Here is a 20,656-nt window from a genome sequence, read left to right as displayed (position 1 = left end):
CGGTCATGATCCGTTTATGACCACTGATCGTAAGCTTTGCTACATGGCTACGAGCGGCGCGCCATTTATTGTAAACATAGTGGACATCCTGCGTTGATCTCGCTGAGGTTCGCGTCCACCTCAGCGAGTGCAGGGGTCTGCCATATAGCATGTGAAGCACTTAAAAATACTTTGCGGACTGTCAACCCATGCCCATCGAAGAGATATGTTGCATTGTAAATAAAATATTTAAATATTGTTTGTTCGAGCTTCGTAATGTATTACATTCCATATCTTACGTACCTATTTGAAGAACTATTTTCCCCAAATAGATTTCACAAGAAAGGAGGTGGAACAACGGTGGACAACCGCTGCTCTATATCACTTAATCGGCTCTTCTGAGGTAGACTATCCGAATCCTGCTTCATTCAGTGATATAACCTGTGCAAGTACGATTGACTATAGTACCAACTTACCCACATTTTAGACATTTTTGTCATTCATTCTAGTTTTTTTGTGTCAAAAAATTGTTAGTCCTGTATACCAGGTAGGTCTTACATCGGTAGTTGATGGTCCTTTTACTACTGATGTTTTATACTGAACGTATTTTCTCAGCTTTTCCTAACATCTTTATTTTCTTTATTTCATTCCTCTTTTTACTCCTTACAAGCAGACAGAATATTGCAATATTTCGTGCATTCTTATTTACTTTTCTCACTGCAGATTATTTCAAATGAAAGTTTTTATACTTTAAATTTGTGAAATTTGCGTTTTTTACAGAAGAATGTAGACTTTATGATTCTGTCATTTTAGAATAACATAATGATAGATTACGATAATTTCTTGAGTCCTCTGCATTAGTAAAGCAGCAGCAGTTAGGCCCAAGCCTTCTTTTTCCCATTGCAAGTTCCCTGTAGTAGCCGACTCCTTGAATTTTTCAGTCATTTTGATATTATAGGCATTTCCGATGGGTACTGGCACACAATGATCTATGCAGAATGCTTGGCGAATGGCTAATGTATTTCCTTAGTGTACGTCTCTACTGCTCCTCTCTTCCGTTATACCTTTGGGTTTTCGAAGCAACTCCTTCCACTCTGTAGTGGTCATCTCGAATGGCCATTTTTAAAAGGTTATTCCCACTGATCTGAGGCGTGATGTTACATCTGCGAGCAAGAAATCTGTCCAGAGCTAAAAGACAGTAAATTTGAGATTCTACCAGCACTAAAGTCTACGCTGAGGAGCGTAAGAGAGGGGTTGATGATGTGGGAAGCGGTGATGTAACATTTCAATTATTAATAGGTTTTTTTTGGAGGGTCGCACTGGGATACTTCCAAGAATGAGAACATCATCTGAAAATAAAGTTATAATTATCATTGAAATGCTGATTCATTAATTATTACAATAAAAAAATGGGTGCAGACACAAGTTCTTAATCTGAATGGTTGATGTATTTGGTTATCTTAGCTGTGAAAGCTAGTAATATAGTAACTAGTTTAAAAAGAAAGAACAAAATATGAGAAACCCATCACTTTGGCCAAAAAAATGCATGCATGTCCAAAACAACTTAGCATCGTAGAATAACACAGGCACTGCAATATCGTATTTACCTGCCGTACCGTTGTTGCAGTCGCTGGAGGTAGAGCAGGTGGCGGCGTCTTCGGTGATCGCTCCGGTGACGCAGCAGTTCGTCTCGCGCCGCCCCTCTGCAGAGAAGGGCCGCTCGGCGCCGGCGGTGGCGGCGCGCCGCAGGGACGTGGAGACGCCGGGCGCCGCCCCCGAGTCAGCGGCCCCCACTCGGCGCCGGCCGCAGCCCAGCAGCGACGCAGACCTGGCGGCCGTCGCGTTCGAGCCCACCTCGTACACCCGCCGCCGCCCCTCTCCGTCCGCCTTCAGCAGCGAGCTGTCCGGCGGCACCTACGAGGGCTCGTCTTCCAGCCGCAGGCGGCCCGCGGCCGCGCCGCCCACCGCCGCCCCCGCACCTGTCGCCGAGCCCCCTGCGCCTCCGCCGGAGCCGTCCACTACGACGACGACCACCACCACTACCACTACTACTACAGCGGCGCCCGCTCCGGAGACACCATCCACTCAAGAAAGGGTAAGACTGCGAAGCACCGTTTCGTGCTGCCCACTTCCATTCTCATCCAGTAAAGTCGAAACTACACCTCGAGTTCCTCAACGAAGTGTGATAGGCCCTCTGCTGTTCATTATCTATACCAGGGCCGGCCACGCCGTGCCAAATTTCACTCGGGACGAGCGTGCGAAGATGGACCGGCCAAGGCTCAGCCTTTATTGTCTTTAGAGAATGAGATTTTCACTCTGCAGCGGAGTGTGCGCTGATATGAAACTTCCTGGCAGATTAAAACTGTGTGCCGGACCGAGACTCGAACTGGGGACCTTTGCCTTTCGCGGGCAAGTGCTCTACCAGGTTCGCAGGAGAGCTTCTGAAAAGTTTGGAAGGTAGGAGACGAGGTACTGGCAGAAGTAAAGCTGTGAGGAGGGGGCGTGAGTCGTGCTTGGGTAGCTCAGTTGGTTAAAAAAAAAAAAGAAAAGAAAAAAAGTTGGTAGAGCATTTGCCCGCGAAAGGCAAAGGTCCTGAGTTCGAGTCTCGGTCCAGCACACAGTTTTAATCTGCCAGGAAGTTTTTATTGTCTTTGCTCGTTCCTTCCCGGAAGGACTCGCTTTTCTTTCTGTTTTTTTTGTTTGAGGGGGGGGGGGGGGTGGAGTCATCACTCTTCTGACTGGTTCGATGCGGCCCGCCATGAATTCCTCTCTAGGCCAACCTCTTTATCTCAAAGTAGCACTTGCAACCTACGTTCTCAATTACTTGCTGGATCCATTCCAATCTCTCTCTTCCTCTACAGTTTTTGCCCTTTACAGCTCCCTCTAGTACCATGGAAGTCATTCCCCCATTTCTTAACAGATGTCCTATCATCCCGTCCCTTCTCTTTATCAGTGTTATCCACATATTTGGAAATTTGTTGAGGAATGGGAGAGCAGAACAGCAGTAAACTGACACAGTATGCCATGCATCTCTAGTAAACCAAAAGGATTTGATTGCCCTCGCAAAGTTTGGTCAACTCTTAATCGCATCAGAACCAACTATGGGAGATGCGCCGACTCCTTATACAGATGGGGTAAACTTCCTTCGGCCGCTTGCGACTGTGGCGCTGAGAGACAGACGGTCAAACAAATCGTGCAGGAATGCCCACTAAGGGCATATGAGGGTGACCCACAGGATTTCCTAATGGCGACCCAAGAGGCAATCGACTATATATTATCTAAGCTGGACGTTTGTTTGTGATTGCTCTTCTGTGAGTGTACATTTACAATTGGTGGTGTCCTTATATACAAACTGTTATTTATTGTTCTGTTTATGCATATGTGATTTTTTTAAAATCGTGTTGTTTCTGTAATTTTTACTGTGATGTTATGAGCCATACGCAAAATAAATAAATTGGAAATGTGCGATAAAAAATGGTTCAAATGGCTCTGAGCACTATGGGACTTAACTTCTGAGGTCATCAGTCCGCTAGAACTTACTTACACCTAACTAACCTAAGGACATCACACACATCCATGGCCGAAACAGGATTCTAACCTGCGATCGTAGCGGTCGCTCGGTTCCAGACTGTAGCGCCTAGAACCGCTCGGCCACTCCGGCCGGCAATTTGTGGTAAGGTCTTATAAGATCAAACTGCTGAGGTTATCGGTCCCTAAACTTACACGCTACTTAATTTAACTTAAACTAACTTACGCTAAGGACGACACACACACACACACACACACACACACACACACACACACACACACACACACACACACCCATGCCCGAGGGAGGACTCGAACCCCCGACGGGGGAAGCCGCGCGGACCGTGACAAGGCGCCGTAGACCGCGCGGCTATCTCACGCGGCTTTCCACATAGTTCTTTCCTCTCCGATTCTGCGCAGAACCTCCTCATTCGTTACCTCCTCAGTCCACCTAACTTTCAACATTCGTCTGTAGCACATCTCAAACGCTTCGATTCTCTTCTGTTCCGGTTTTCCCATAGTCCGTGTTTCACTTCCATGCACTGCTGTGCTCCAGACGTACATTCTCAGAAATTTCTGCCTCAAATTAAGGTGTATGTTTGATACTAGTAGACTTTTTTGCCATTGCTAGTCTGCTTTTGATGTCCTCCTTGCTCCGTCCGTCATTTGTTATTTTACTGCCTAGGTAGCAGAATTCCTTAACTTGACCTACTTCGTGACCATGAATCATGATGTTAATTTCTCGCTGTTCTCACTTCTGCTACTTCTCATTACTTTCGTCTTTCTTCGATTTACTCTAAAACTATATTCTGTACTCAGCAGACTGCATTTCATTCAGCATATCATGTAATTCTTCGTCACTTTCACTCAGGATAGCAATGTCATCACTGAATCGTATCATTGATATACTTTTACCTTGAATTTCCACTCGTGAACCTTTTTTTATTTCCATCACTGCTTCTTCCATGTACAGATTGAACAGTAGGGGCGAAAGACTGCATCCCTGTCTTACACCCTTTTTCATCCGACCACTTCGTTCTTAGTCGTCCACTCTTATTATTCCCTCTTGGCTCTTGTACATATTGTATATTACCCGTCTCACCCTATAGCTTAGTCTGCAGCTCCTGGTCTCGCGGTCGCGTTCTCGCTTCCCGAGCACGGGGTCCGGGGTTCGATTCCTGGCGGGGTCAGGGATTTTCACCTGCGTCGAGATGACTGGGTGATTGTGTTGTCCTCATCATTTCATCATCACTCATGAAAGTGACGAGATTGGACCGAGCTAAGCGTGGGAATTTGTACGGGCGCTGCTAACCGCGCAGTTGTTCGCCCCACAAACCAAGTGTCATCATCCCTATAGCTTACCCCTAATTTTCTCAGAATTTCGAACATCTTGCACCATTTTACATTGTCGAACGCTTTTTCCAGGTCGACAAATCCTACGAACGTGTCTTGATTTTTCTTTAGTCTTGCCTCCATTATCAATCAGAATTACCTCTCTCCTACCTTTACCTTTTCTGAAGCCAAACTAATCGTCATCTAGCATTTTGGGGTCGGCACAACTCTCTTCGGTTCGGCAGAATCGTGGTGCCTGCGCTGCTTATCTTTCGCTGTTTTTTCGTGGTATAAAAAACGTGCACAGGTCCACTGGATGTTTGCAGTAAAGGAGCAGTGTAGCGATCTATCGTCACAAGCTTTTAAAATGGATGGGATCAACAGAAGAGAGGGATGAGAATTCTCAATACATAAGCGACCGGTGCAGCAGGTTTCCTAGGAGACGGTATTACAGTATATTAGAGTACCATCCAGGAAAAATTTAAAGATCCAGTTGACAATGGAAGAGCAGAAAATTACAGCGATCGGCAAACGGGATTCATTGTTCTGTACATCAGGCATGCAGCAAGTGAACATATTGGTGATACGAGTAGTAAATTTTCTGATGTCGCACGCGTTATTCCAATGCCAGTTGCAACTGTTTCCGATGGAACTGAACAAAAGTATGGGGACTTTATATATTACAGCAAAGAACATTGGTTGTATCAGGGAGCAAGCCTGGAACGATTTTTCGGTTTAAAACTCGCAATTCTTGAGTTTATGAAGGAAAAAGAATGCAGGAAAGAAAATTAGACCATCCAGAATGGACTACGCACCTCGCATTTTAAGCAAGACATTGCAAGATGAGGGACAACTTCTTCTGATTTGATGGGGGATGCATCTAAAAAGAAAATCGCGTTATAGCGTTGCAGGAGTGACACATTTTGATAAACACAGTCCAGTTCCCTAGGCACACTGCCGATAAAGAAAATGCGCGGTTTAAAGAATTCTTTGTGGCCTTGAAAGAGTTACAAAGATAGTTCACTAAACGTTTTGTCTATTTTCGAGTTGTTTTCGAGACCGTTTTCCGTTTCAGTTGAAAGCGCCCCTGCACGTGTGCAGATGTAACTGATCGATCTGCAAGATAGCTCCCGTTTCAATGACAAATCTTTTTATACTAAAATTGTCCAGGATGCCGACATTGCTTTCCTCAGATAGAGTTTCCACGTTTCCATAATGAAGTTGCCAAGTGCTACAGTATTTCGCTCGATATATTTGTGTGAAGTGCTCTTCTCAATTACGAAACGAAATAAGTCACAATTAGGCGGCAACTTGAGTGCGAAAATGTGCGAAATTGTCAGCGTCTGTCAATTCGGCAACGGTTTGTACTAGATAAAAATTATGTCTTAATGGCGCCAAGAATAATTAAATAACACTGAACACTTGTTTTGCCTGTAATATTGTTGACAAATGTGAAATATAAAACCATGTCGTACGCAGTGCGACTATAGTGCGATTTAAATGCGACGCGTTTCCAGTTTCCTCCTCTTCCCCCTCCTCACGCTCAAACACCATAGCTTGGCGGTGGGATATATGTGCAGCGAAGTTGATTGTTATGGCACTCGTACCAGGTAACAGCCCGCGAGTCGAAATCTTAGTCACTACTGATCTATTCAGAATTTTTTTAAAAAGTATTGGATACTTTGAAGCGTCGTAATATACCAAAACGAGACAAAATTGCCCGGTAATTCTGGGCTCTAAAATGCATACCTTAAGAGCATTTACCACTTGTTCATGTTCACTACTATGAAACACACCGCCTCTACTGCAAACATTGCTATTGCAAAGCGATAGACACGCTAAGACCCACACACGCAAACAAGACGATGCACCACGAAGGAATTATCCGAATGGGACGGAAATCGGTAGAAGTAATGAACATGTACACACAAACAAATGATTACAATTTCAGAAAAATTTCACGAATTATTAAAGAGAACGAGCTTCACAATTTGAGCAGCTCAATAACGCATTGGTTCATTTCCGGCCCTTATGCAAGCAGTTGTTCGGCTTGGCATTGACTGATAGAGTTGTCAGACACGATATCCTGAGGGATATCGTGTCGGATGTCGTCCAATTGACGCATTAGGTCGTCAAAATCCTGAATTGGTTGGAGGGTCCTGTCCGTTATGCTCCAAACGTTGTCATTTGGGGAGAGATCCAACAACGTTGCTGCCCGAGGTAAGGTTTGAGAAGCACGAAGACGAGCAGTAGAAATTTTCGCCGTGCGGGGGCGGCCATTGTATTGCCGAAACGTAAGCCCAGGATCACTGCAGATTACTGCTTCCAACAGAGCCCCGATGACCAGCGAACACATGCCTGGAGATCGCCTGGACAGCAGTGGGGTACCAAATTCACTGTCACCCGCCATAATGCCTGACATACAGGAGAGATGGTCTGGGGTGTCATCCGCAGCATTCTTACAGAACAGCGGTACGTTCACGATATTCTTCGTTTCGTTTCTTGCCCTTTATGGCAAGCCGCTCTGGGCTTACATTGCCGGGCCGCAGACGGCAAGAGTTTCTGCTGCTTATCTTCGTGCTTGTCAAACCCTACCTTCGCCACTAACGTCGTCGGATCGCTCCCCAGTTCAGAGCGTTTGCGGCGTTGTGGGCCAGGCCCTCCATCCAGCTAGAGATTGTGGCGGCATAACGCGCCCATTGGACACAATCTGGGATGATATCCCTCGGGATGACATCCAACCACTCTATCAATCAATGCCAAGCAGAATAACTGCTTCCATAAGGGTCAGAGGTGGACTAACGCGTTGCTCAGTTGCTCAAATGGTGAAGTTCGTTTTTTGAATACATCATCCCCCAGCTCGGTCGGAGATTTTCTCCCCCCAGGGACTGGGTGTTTCATCCCCATCGACGCGCGAGGTGACGAAGTGGCGTCAAATCGAAAGACTTGCACTCGACGAACGGTCTACCCGGTTGGAGGCCCTAGTTCAAATGGCTCTGAGCACTATGGGACTTAACAGTTGAGGTCAACAGTCCCCTAGAACTTAGAACTATTTAAAACTAACTAACCTAAGGACATCACACACATCCATGCCCGAGGCAGGATTCGAAGCTGCGACCGTAGCGGTCGCGCGGTTCCAGACTGAAGCGCCTAGAACCGCTCGGCCACTCCGGCCGACAGGCCCTAGTCACACGACATTTACAGTTATTCAGTTTTTCTGAAATTGTAATCGTTTGTTTGCCTGTAAATGTACATCACACCTACGGATTTCCGTCCCATTAAGATAATTCCTTCGCTGTTCCTCGCACGGAGATTTCCAGAAGCGATTTCATACATGGGCATCACACAAAAGCCATGTATTGCCATGGTTTACAACTAGAATTTGGAGGCGTGTATTGGAGCGATTTTTAGCTCCAAAGCTAGCTACCAAATAGCCAGGAATTCAGGATTAGTCTCTCGGAGTAATTGGCCATTTCCTCTCCACAATAGGAGTCATCAACTGGACGTGAACATGAAAAGTGACTCCATTTCCAGAATTTTTGTCATAAACAACTAAGAAAAAAAAAATGGCTCTGAGCACTATGGGACTCAACTGCTGAGGTCATAAGTCCCCTAGAACTTAGAACTACTTAAACCTAACTAACCTAAGGACAACACACACATCCATGCCCGAGGCAGGATTCGAACCTGCGACCGTAGCGGTCGCGCGGTTCCAGACTGTAGCGCCAGAACCGCTCGGCCACCAGCGGCCGGCAACGAAGAAAAGATCAACAAAGTGATGAAGAGTATGCACCAAAAGAGGCATTCGAGAAGTGACAATCTTATTGTTGTGCAGAGTGTAAAGTTTCTTTCGTGTAGCACTACGTTCTAAAATGCTTCACACAAAAATGATCTGCAATTATGTGAAAATGAAACACCAGTCTCTTCTGTAACACAGTTTATTTGATACTAATCCACTTTAGTTTTCAGAATGAGATTTTCACTCTGCAGCGGAGTGTGCGCTGATATGAAGGCAAAGGTGCGCTGATATGAAGGCAAAGGTCCCGAGTTCGAGTCTCAGTCCGGCACACAGTTTTAATCTGCCAGGAAGTTTCACTTTAGTTTTGTTCCATAAACTAAAATCAACAGATAAATGTCTTAATGAGTGGGAAAGTCACGCGATGCGATTGTGACGGCCAGTCAATTTATCCAACTGAGACAGAGGAGCGCACCCGAAGAATACCTGGCTAAGATTATGCTTATCCATTACGGATATTTTAGAACCGTGACTGTATATTGCATGTAGGTAAGTTATACAAAACTGCAACCAGTCACTTTTTTGAATAATTTTGTTTTATTCCATGAACCGGTTTTCGAGCCTTTTCAGGATCATCTTCAGATGGTTTTAGGAAGTTACATCATTATTGCTAGCTGGGTGCTGGCACTATGAAAAACAGGTGGAACACACTTTAATGTTTCGCCATGACTATATCTGTCGATATGGATGTAAATTTAGTTTTTTACTTACTGCGACAGTATAGGCGGCTTTCTTCGGTTAGTGTCCATCTCTCTGTCTCCATTTTGACGTCCAGTTGTTATATCGCTACACACACTTCCACACAATCTATATTAATTTACAATATAGTTTTTGCGGACGTGTGTGTAGTGATATAACAACTGGACTTCAAAATGGAGGGAGACAGATGGACAGTAACCGAAAACAGCCGCCTATACTGTCGCTGTAAGTAAAAAACTAAATTTACATCCGTATCGACAGTTAAGCTATAGTCATGGCGGTACAGTAATGTGTGTTCCATCTTTTTGTCATAGAGCCAGCACCCAGCATTATGCTAGCAGTAATGATGTAACTTCCTGAAACTATCTGAAGATGAACCTGAAAATGTTCGAAAACCGGTTTGTGGAATAAAACAAAATTATTCAAAAAAGTGACTGGTTGCAGTTTTATATAACTTAATTACCTGGTTAAGAGATTGATTATGGGTACTAGTGTCTCTATCAAGCTTAATTAGCGGGTAGAGGATATGGAATAAGATCCCAGATATGTGAGTGGCTTGAGGACTTCTTACGTAACATAACCCAGTATGTTATCCTCGACGGCGAGTATTCATCAGAGACAAGGGTATCACCAGGAACGCCCCAGGGAAATGTGATAGGCCTGTTGTTCTGTATGTACATAAATGATTTGGCGGACATGGTGGGTAGCGATCTGCGGTTGTTTTCTGATGATGCTGTGCTGTACGGTAAGGTGTCGAAGTTCAGTGACTGTAAGAGGGTACAAGATGACTTACACAAAATTCTTAGTTAGTGTGATGAATGGCAGTTAGATCTAAATGTAGAAAAATGTAAGTCAATGCAGATGAATAGCAAAAACAAACACGTAAGATCGGATACAGCATTGGTAGTGTCCTGCTTGACACAGTCACGTTGATAAAATATTTGGGCGTAACGTTGCAAAGCGATATGAAATGGGACGAGCATTAAAGGATTAAAGTAGGGAAGGCCAATGGAAGAATTTTAGGAAAGTGTGGTTAATCTGTAAAGGTGTAAGGTGCCAGGACACGGGCACTTACACGTTAGCTTACCAACATTAGTATTAATAATAAAGGAACTGGCAAGGGCATCAGATCATGACTCTATTGAATTATGATAAATATGAGGCACTCTCGAGCAGTATTCCCTGCATGTCTGCATGATTAAGTCACTAACTTAAATCGTTGGTGAAAAGTGCCGGAAGTTGAAAATTATGGAATATAAAGTCTGCAGCTGGCCGTAGCTCGCCGGGCCGCCGTGGGCGGCAGGTAGCGGTCACCGGAAACGCGGGACTGTACGGCGCTTTTGGGGATAGCCCGGCATCCGGAGCCACCTGCGCTGGGCAACACGTGGCGAAGACGGGAATTTCGTTTGCCTAGGGGCGTTATGACCTACTCGATCATTGGGTAGATCTCAGAAATGTCGTTGGAGGGATTTCGGCGATGACAGAACATTCGACATTGATCGAAACTGAGTATTCTTCCGCCGCGTTTTCGTACGCGTGGGAGACGGGAGAATCGTGGAGAGAGTAGACTTCGCCTTCAGCCATCGTGCGGTACGAACTTGGAGACGGCGTCTTGGCCATCGTCTTCGAAGGGAAATATACGGTCTGTATCGCAGCACTGCACCAACGCGTGTTCCGTGCAGAGTTCTGCGGTTAGAGCTCTTTGTGTGCTCAGAAGCGAGATTTTCACCAACGCTTAACCACTTCCAACAAATTACCTAATATTCTTGATCTGGTAGTTATCCTTGCGAGGTGCCGAGTATTTATCAACGCAGCTGCCGGTAATAGGGGCGCGTAATTACAAATTATTAATGCGCCATTCTCAGGAGTGTATGGGTGGACAAAGAAATTCACATTTTTTTGTAAATTTTGTCAGTTGTGGGGGATATCAAATTAAAATGCCAATATTACAGTCGAACTATCGACTTCATTGTAGCTAGCATTTACCCTGTCCCAGTAAGCTTTACATGTACTCTAGTCAGTGCACAGCTTGCCCAGACGGGAAGGAAAGAAGGTTTGCGGTCTTCTGTGTCAGCGACGGACAAATAACCTTACAAAGGAGTTCGCATATAGGACGCTGGTGCGACCTACTCTCGAGTACTGCTCGAGTGTTTGGCATGCGTACCAGGTTCAAAATGGCTCTGAGCACTATGCGACTTAACTTCTGAGGTTATCAGTCGCCTAGAACTTAGAACTAATTAAACCTAACTAACGTAAGGACATCACACACATCCATGCCCGAGGCAGGATTCGAACCTGCGACCGTAGCGGTCGCTCGGCTCCAGACTGTAGCGCCTAGAACCGCACGGCCACACTGGTCGGCGGTGCCAGGAATACGCCAAAGCAATTCAGAGCTAGATTTGTTACCAGTAGGTTCGAACAACACACAAGCATTACAAAGATGCTTCGGGAACACAAAAGGGAATCCCTGAAAGGAAAGCAACGTTCTTTTCAAGGAATCCTGTTGAGAAATTTTGGAGAAGCGGTATCTGGAACTGACTGGAGAACGATTCTACTGGCTACTGCCAACAAAATTTCGCGTAAGAAGCACGAATATACGATAAGTTAGAGCTCATACGGAGCCATAAAGACAGTAGTTTTTTCCCTCACTCTATTTATGAGTGGAACAGGAAAGGAAATGAGTAATAGTGGTACAGGGTACTCTCCGCCACGCACCGTACGGTGGCTTGCGGAATATCTACATAGATATACACTACTGGTCATTAAAATTGCTACACCACGAAGACGCAAAATTTAACCGACAGGAAGAAGATGCTGTGATATGCAAATGGTTAGCTTTTCAGAGCATTCACACAAGGTTGGCGCCGGTGGAGACACCTACAAAGGGGATGACATGAGGAAAGTTTCCAGCCCATTTCTCATACACAAACAGCAGTTGACCGGCGTTGCCTGGGGAAACGTTGTGATGCCTCGTGTAAGGAGGAGAAATGCGTACCATCACGTTTACGACTTTGATAATTGTCGGATTGTAGCCTATAACGATTGCGGTTTATCGTATCGCAACATTGCTGCTCGCGTTGGTCGAGATCCAATTACTGTTAGCAGAATATGGAATCGGTGGGTTCAGGAGGGTAATACGGAACGCCGTGCTGGATCCCAAAGGCCTCGTATCACTAGCAGTCGAGATGACAGGCATCTGTGCGACTGCTACGGTCGCAGGTTCGAATCCTGCCTCGGGCATGGATGTGTGTGATGTCCTTAGGTTAGTTAGGTTTAAGTAGTTCTAAGTTCTAGGGGACTGATGACCACAGCAGTTGAGTCCCATAGTGCTCAGAGTCATTTGACCCATGACAGGCATCTTATCCGCATGGCTGTAACGGATCGTGCAGCCACGCCTCGATCCCTGAGTGAACAAATGGGGACATTTGCAAGACAACAACCATCTGCACGAACAGTTCGACGACGTATGCAGCAGCATGGACTATCAGCTCGGGGACCATGGCTGCGGTTACCCTTGACGCTGCATCACAGACAGGAGCGCCTGCGATGGTGTACTCAACGACGAACCTAGGTGCACGAATGGCAAAACGTCATTTTTTCGGATGAATCCAGGTTCTGTTTACAGCGTCATGATGGTCAGATCCGTGTTTGGCGACATCGCAGTGAACGCGCATTGGAAGCGTGTATTCGTCATCGCCATACTGGCGTATCACCGGGCGTGATGGTACGGAGTGCCATTGGTTGCACGCCTCGGTCACCTCTTGTTCGCATTGACGGCACTTTGAACAGTGGATGTTACATTTCAGATGTGTTACGACCCGTGGCTCTACCCTTCATTCGATCCCTGCGAAACCCCTACATTTCAGCAGGATAATGCACGACCGCATGTTGCAGGTCCTGTACGGGCCTTTCTGGATACAGAAAATGTTCGACTGCTGCCCTGGCCAGCACATTCTCCAGATCTCTCACCAATTGGAAACGTCTGGTCAATGGTGGCCGAGCAACTGGCTCGTCACAATACGCCAGTCACTACTCTTGGTGAACTGTGGTATCGTGTTGAAGGTGCTTGGGCAGCTGTACCTGTACACGCATCCAAGCTCTGTTTGAATCAATGCCCAGGCGTATCAAGGCCGTTATTACGTCCAGAGGTGGTTGTTCTGGGTACTGATTTCTCAGGATCTATGCCACCAAATTGCGTGAAAATGCAATCACATGTCAGTTCTAGTATAATATATTTATCCAATGAATACCCGCTTATCATCTGCATTTCTTCTTGGTGTAGCAATTTTAATGAGTAGTAGTGTAGAATCGTCTGCTTGCCTGGAATGACCACCGTGTACCCTGCAGGTGGTACCTCCGAGATTCGACACCGGCCGCAGACGCGGCGGCGGCGGCAGCGTGGCTGAGCCAGAGGCGACGTTCGGCCCCAGACAGCGAGGCGGCGGTGGCAGCGGCGGCAGCAGCAGTCGCAGGTCCGGGGGCGGCAGCTCGCGCCGCGGGGGCGTGTCCTTCCAGGAAAGCGAGGCTGCCGCCACCCTCAGCCGTGACCGCGCCCGCGGCAGCCGCCGGGAGCAACTCGTCACTACGCCCAGGTATCCTACTGCCGACTCGTATTTCTTAGAGAGTTATTCGTCGTACAAACGGAATGTTTCTATATATTATTGTAACGGTAAATTTTTAATGCAAATGTTTTGGGTCAGCAGTCATCTGGCTGCTTTGACTTGCTGATCTCTTCATTTCACGGGAATTCTTGTTGTTGTTGTTGTTGTTTTGGTCTTCAGTCCAGAGACTGGTTTGATGCAGCTCTCCATGCTACTCTATCCTGTGCAAGCTTCTTCACCTCCCAGTACTAACTGCAACCTACATCCTCTGAATCTGCTTATTGTATTCATCTCTTGGTCTCCCTCTACGATTTTTACCCTCCACGCTGCCCTCCAGTACCAAATTTGTGATCCCTTGATGCCTCAGAACATGTCCTACCAATCGATCCCTTCTTATAGTCAAGTTGTGCCACAAACTCCTCTTCTCCCCAATTCTAATCAATACCTCCTCATTAGTTATGTGATCGCCGGCCGCGGTGGTCTCGCGGTTCTAGGCGCGCAGTCCGGAACCGTGCGACTGCTACGGTCGCAGGTTCAAATCCTGCCTCGGGCATGGATGTGTGTGATGTCCTTAGGTTAGTTAGGTTTAAGTAGTTCTAAGTTCTAGGGGACTGATGACCACAGCAGTTGAGTCCCATAGTGCTCAGAGCCATTTGAACCATTTTTGAAGTTATGTGATCTACCCTTGTAATCTTCAGCATTCTTCTGCAGCACCACATATCGAACATTCTGTTCTCTTATTGTCCAAACTATTTATCGTCCATGTTTCACTTCCATACATGGCTACACTCCATACAAATATTTTCAGAAACGACTTCCTAACACTTAAATCTATACTCGATGTTAACAAATTTCTCTTCTTCAGAAACGCTTTCCTTGCCATTGCCAGTCTACATTTTATATCCTCTCTACTTCGACCATCATCAGTTATTTGGCTCCCCAAATAGCAAAACTCCTTCACTACTTTAAGTGTCTCATTTTCTAATCTAATTCCCTCAGCATCGCCCGACTTAATTCGACTACATTCCATTATCCTCGTTTTTCTTTTGTTGATCTTCATCTTATATCCCCCTTTCAAGACACTGTTCATTCCATTCAACTGCTGTTCCAGATCCTTTGCTGTCTCCGACAGAATTACAATGTCATCGGTGAACCTCAAAGTTTTTATTTCTTCTCCATGGATTTTAATACCTACCTCGAATTTTTCTTGTGTTTCCTTTACTGCTTGCTCAATATACAGATTGAATAACATCGGGGAGAGGCTACAACCCTGTCTCACTCCCTTCCCAACCACTGCTTCCCTTTCATGCCTTTCATGTCCCTCGACTTTTATAACTTACGAGGAATAAACTCGAAATTTTACTGTTGCATAGATCAGCTCTCTATCCTCTCTATTTTGAAATTAATTCCAAGCAGCTCTATTTCATTATGTTCGTTTATTATGACCGATTTCGAAGGAAGAAAGAAAGGAAAGGAAATTAAGAGCATAACATCCTGTCGATCAGCGAGGCCATTAGAGACCGAGCACAAGGTCGAATTACAAAAGAATGGTCAAGTAAATCAGCCATGCCCTTTTCAAAGGAATCATTCTGGCGTTGCCTGGAGCAATTTAGGGAAATCGCGGAAAACCTAAATCTGGATGGCCGTACGCGGATTTGAAGTGCCGTCCTCCCGAATGTGAGTTCAGTGTGCAAACCACTGTGCCATCTTGCTCGGTGACCGATCAGGCACGTGCCGTGAGAATCAGATTACCGCACACCAGCAATATATACAGGGTGATTCTGTAATGATGGTACAAACTCTCATGTGTGATGGAGAAGAGTTGTGAAACGAAAGAGTCGAAAGTTATAAGCGAAAATTTTTTTTACACCTCTAGCAATGGACTTCTTCGACAGCAAGCTCTTTGCCTTCCATATTCTGGGAGAACGTAATTGGACCAAAACAAGAGAAAATTATCTAGTAAACATGAGCTGTAAAGTACGTACCTTAAGAGCTGTAAGCACTTGTTCAGTAGAAGAGATGTGTTTCACAATAGAAGTGATGAACAAGTGCCCATGGCTGTTTAGGTATGAAGTTTGGAGCACCTATTTTCTGGACTCTTTTTATTCTTTTGGTCCACACCGCATCCTCTCAAAATATGCAAAGCAAAGCTTTTCCACTGTTACTTCAAATTGGTACATTTACTCTTCTCCATTAACCCTGAAACTTCGTAACATCATCATGGAATCACTCTGTACATCTTGACAAGCATAGAATTGTCAACATCAAAACATCAAGTTGAACAATATAGTGGGTACGTCGGGCTGGGCTAGCATTTGGATGGGTGACCATCCGGTCTACCGAGCGCTGTTGGCGAGCGGGGTGCACTCAGCCCTTGTGAGGCAAACTGAGGAGCTACTTGATTGAGAAGTAGGGACTCCGGTCTCGGAAACTGACATACGGCTGGGAGAGCGGTGTGCTGACCACACGCCTCTCCATTTGCGGATCCAGTGACGCCTATGGGCTGAGGATGACACGGCTGCCGGTCGGTATCGTTGGGCCTTCACGGTCTGTTCGGGAGGAGTTTTTTTTTTTTTAAATAAACAGGTATACATGTGTAGCTGCAGAGTAACTAGCAACACAACAGGCAAAAACGGCTGTTGTCCGTTACGTCGGAGTTACACATGTATACTTGGATATTTTGTATCCACGATAGTGTTCGACTTGGTCTTTCGGTTAATGTTGCCAATTACATAATTGTGAAGATATAGGTACTTTGTGGGTGTGCTGCTATTTGGATGTCACGAGATGTCCCTGACGTGGATCCATCAGAGCTTCGAAATAAACATCATCAAATATAGCTGTTTGGAATAAATTTCAAACTAAAGAGTATAAACAGTTGCTCTACGCAACAACACTACATCGGCTGATGCCCGCATCTCGTCAGAAAATGGAACAACAAAAACCATAATGTTTTAATTACCACTTAGAAAAAAGGAAGTATCGTAACTAACTTTTTGTTTATTTGTACGTATATGTCTTGATTCCCAGTATAAACTGTAATTTCCACACCACAGCACTGTAACACACTTCTAGAGGAACCAAAATAAAATGGAGCACCCCATCTCCACTTCTCAGTGGGCTGCGCCGAAATTTCAATGTGAACCATGACTGCAGGCAAATATACATTGCCGGAAAAAAATTAGTACACCCCGTCGGGCAGACCGTTCGCCGGGTGCCGGTCTTTCAATCTGACGCCACTTCGGCGACTTGCAGACAATGAGTATGATAATGGTTTCAGCGTCGTCCTTCAACAAATAGCGGTAGTGACGTAGCTACTAGAACGCCACCTGTGTCTACTCTGTAATAGAGAATGGACACAGCTCAGCGTGGCGCAGCCGTGTGAAGGAGGCAGACAACCATGCCACGGACACACGCTGGTGCTTGCTAAAACCAAGTGTGCGAGTTTGAAAGGGGTCAAATTGCGTCGTTCCGAGTGGCGGGATGGCCCTTTCGAAGAATTGCCACTCAAGCTGGACGTGCTGCGTCAGTTGTGCAGTGATGCCGGTAGTGGCCACGTGAACATTCTTACGCTCGTCGACGAGATTCTGGACGTCCACGTGGCACAGACATCCCCCCAGGATCGTGGTACTGTAAGGGCAGCAGTGGCAGATCGTACAGCTACCACAGCACAGATAAGAGAGCTTGTGAGCCCAGACGTGTCAACACGAACTGCTGCGAACCGGTTATTAGCAGTGGGGACTACGGGCACGCACACCTGTAGCCCGCCTTCCACTCACGTCCCAGCATCCACGTGCACGGCTCTATTGGTGCCGTCAGAGGATCACTTGGAAGATGGTATGGCGCGCTGTGGTCTTCAGCGATTAAAGCAGATTCTGCCTGCATAGAGTTGATAGTCGTTTGCGTGTACATCATAGATCTGGAGAGCATGTCTCGTAGACTGAATTCGTTCAAGACATACTGACCCCACTCCAGGCCTTACGGTCTGGGCTGCGATAAGCTACAACTCGCTTTCACCTTTGATGTTTATAGAGGAGACGCGAGCCAGCATTCGGTATGTACAGATTGTTGTTAGATCTGTTCATTGCCTTCTTTGCAGCAGAAAGGTGACGTGTTGTTCCAACAGGATAATGCTCGCCCACACACTGTCCGAGAAACTCAACGTGTCCTGCACGACGTGCAGCAACTTCCCTGGGCAACACGATGCCAGGATTTGTCTCCAATCGAGAATCGAGTGGAATGTGATGGAACGAGAAGTGACTCGTGCGACTCGTCAACCAAAAACTGTTACATAACAGCGTGAACTGGCCGAGCAGGCTAGGCAGAACGTATCCCACAACAGTATTCGCCACATGTACGATCGACAGGATGCCGAATCAGCCCCTGGAAGGTACACCACGTACTAATATGGGTGTTTCAGCATGGTCGATAGCTGGTACCTCAGAACCGCTTGTGCTATTGATCTTTAAATGCAATCATTTCATGTGCTCCTTATGCACAACAGATTTTGAGTGAATTGGAAATCTGTGAAAGGGTGTATTAATTTTTGCCGGCAGTTTATGCGCAAACAAACAAAATAACAATAATTATTGTGATCGTTATTACCTTTTTGGACATGTAGTTTTCTATGGAACTAAACAGAGGGCTGTTTCCTTTTATGCCACATGCATTTCGCTTTCTTTTACTTAAGAAACATCATCGGTATGGATTCCATGGGACCTTGTTATCCCATAGAAACAACAAAAGTTTTGAAATAAGACTCAGTGAAAGTGAAGTGTTTAGATGAAATGTGCTCACAAACGCCGAAAATCGGATATACTGGTGTAAGCAGGACCATATTCCAAGACGATGCCTCTGTGATAACGAAACCCCATAAAACACCACTGTTGACGCTTCGCAAATGGAGGGAAGCGATTCGAGTATGACATAAAAACAAAAAGCCTTTTACTTGGTTGCAAAGACCATACCTCCAATAATGATAATAATAATAACCATAGTAGAAGCAACTAAGGAACTACAGAAACATAAATACATTAAACTCTTCGCTAATCCGGCCATTCCTTGCATTTGTGGGTGCCGGATTAGCGGAAGTGCCAGGTTACTGAGTGAGTTTTAATTTAGTGTAAATGTATAGGCATTGTACTTTATTAAATCCAGAAGTAATTTGATTTTTCATAAAAAAACTTAGTCCTTGAGCGTGTACATATACAATAATATCACTGACTATGAAACTTGTTCCAACTTTCTGTTTGTCGCAATGCTAATGCGCGACGGCAGTACGCTTAATCATACAACGGTACAAGCATTACTTCGGTACTGCATGTTTCTTACTGTTGCCTAATGTACTCCAGGAAGATGTGTGCGTGTTCAGCACCAGCAGTGAGAGATGTCTTTTTGTTCTTTCCTTCTGTGTCCTCTTCTTCGTCACTTTCATCGTAACTTTCCTGTACGCTTTTGATTATCTCGTCGTCTGTTAAAGTTGCTAGTCCAACACTGTACTCAGCAGTAATGGCTTTCTGCGAAGAACCTCATTTCTTCTTATCTCTAATTTCGAGTTTCTGCTTGAAGTCTAGCATAACGTGTCTCCTTTTAGAAGGCTTGATACTGAACTGTAAAGAAAGCCACAAATTTAAACATATGTGACATTCCAGATTGAGATTTCCACTCTACAGCGGAGTGTGCGCTGATATGAAACTTCCTGGCAGATTAAAACTGTGTGCCCGACCGAGACTCGAACTCGGGACCTTTGCCTTTCGCGGGCAAGTGCTCTACCAACTGAGCTACCGAAGCACGACTCACGCCCGGTACTCACAGCTTTACTTCTGCCAGTATCTCGTCTCCTACCTTGTACTTGCCCGCGAAAGGCAAAGGTCCCGAGTTCGAGTCTCGGTCGGGCACACAGTTTTAATCTGCCGGGAAGTTTCATATGTAACATTGTTTAACGTCGTCATTAATTAACAACTTTGATGCACACAAGAATTCATTATTGTATGCGTCATTTCTGCTTCAACGACTAGAAGTTTGAGGCCGGACTACTCAGCGCCGGATTAGCGAGAGTTTAGTATAGAAAGAAATAAAAAATTAATTATGTAAGTTTATTTTTACGAGGTTATAATCAAAGCTTAATCATTATCCCTCGTGCACCCTGCGTCCTCTTTTTTTTTCTTGGTTATATTCCAATCTCTCTATCCCATACAGTTTACGCTTACTGTGGTTCCCTCTACTATTGCGGAAGTTATGCCTTATATCCCACCACAACCTATCCATTCTTCTAATCATTGTTTTCCACATATTCCTTTCCTCGAAGAAACACTTCATTACTTATCAGTTCACTTAATTTTTCCAACTTCCTTCTGTAACATCGCATCTCAATCGCACCGGTTATCTTCTTTTCCGGTTTTTCCAACAGTCTATTATTCACTTCTATACAATGCTGTGCTGTAGAACTACATTCTTAGAAATTTCATCCTCAAATTAGGAACTAAGTTTGATTCTTGCGAACATCTTTTAGTGAGGAACCCTCTCTTTGCCTTTGCTGGTCTGCTTTTTATATACCCGTTGCTTCGTCCGTCATGCCTTATTTTCCTTCCAGTACAGGCTGCCCAGTTTTGATAAGTTTATCGATAATCTCATTTCTGCTACACGTTACTACTTTCATCTTTTGTGTGCTCTTTTCACATTCTGTGCCCATTACACTGTTTATGTCCGCAGCTCGAGGTCT

At 45.4% G+C, this 20,656-nt stretch overlaps 1 protein-coding gene across 1 annotated transcript in view; it reads left to right on the top strand.

Moving 5' to 3' along the window:
- Positions 1 to 20,656, top strand: part of LOC124605503 (mucin-5AC-like) — a 350,511-nt gene that overhangs the window by 266,350 nt on the left and 63,505 nt on the right. The window contains exons 4-5 of the mRNA XM_047137235.1: positions 1,607 to 2,074; positions 13,682 to 13,926. Of these exons, the coding sequence (XP_046993191.1) occupies positions 1,607 to 2,074; positions 13,682 to 13,926 (713 nt within the window). The remainder of the gene's footprint in view (positions 1 to 1,606; positions 2,075 to 13,681; positions 13,927 to 20,656) is intronic.

Source organism: Schistocerca americana, chromosome 3 (assembly GCF_021461395.2).
Source record: "Schistocerca americana isolate TAMUIC-IGC-003095 chromosome 3, iqSchAmer2.1, whole genome shotgun sequence".
Taxonomy (NCBI): domain Eukaryota; kingdom Metazoa; phylum Arthropoda; class Insecta; order Orthoptera; family Acrididae; genus Schistocerca; species Schistocerca americana.
Note: the sequence above shows the minus strand (reverse complement) of the source record. Positions and strands in the feature narration are given on the sequence as shown.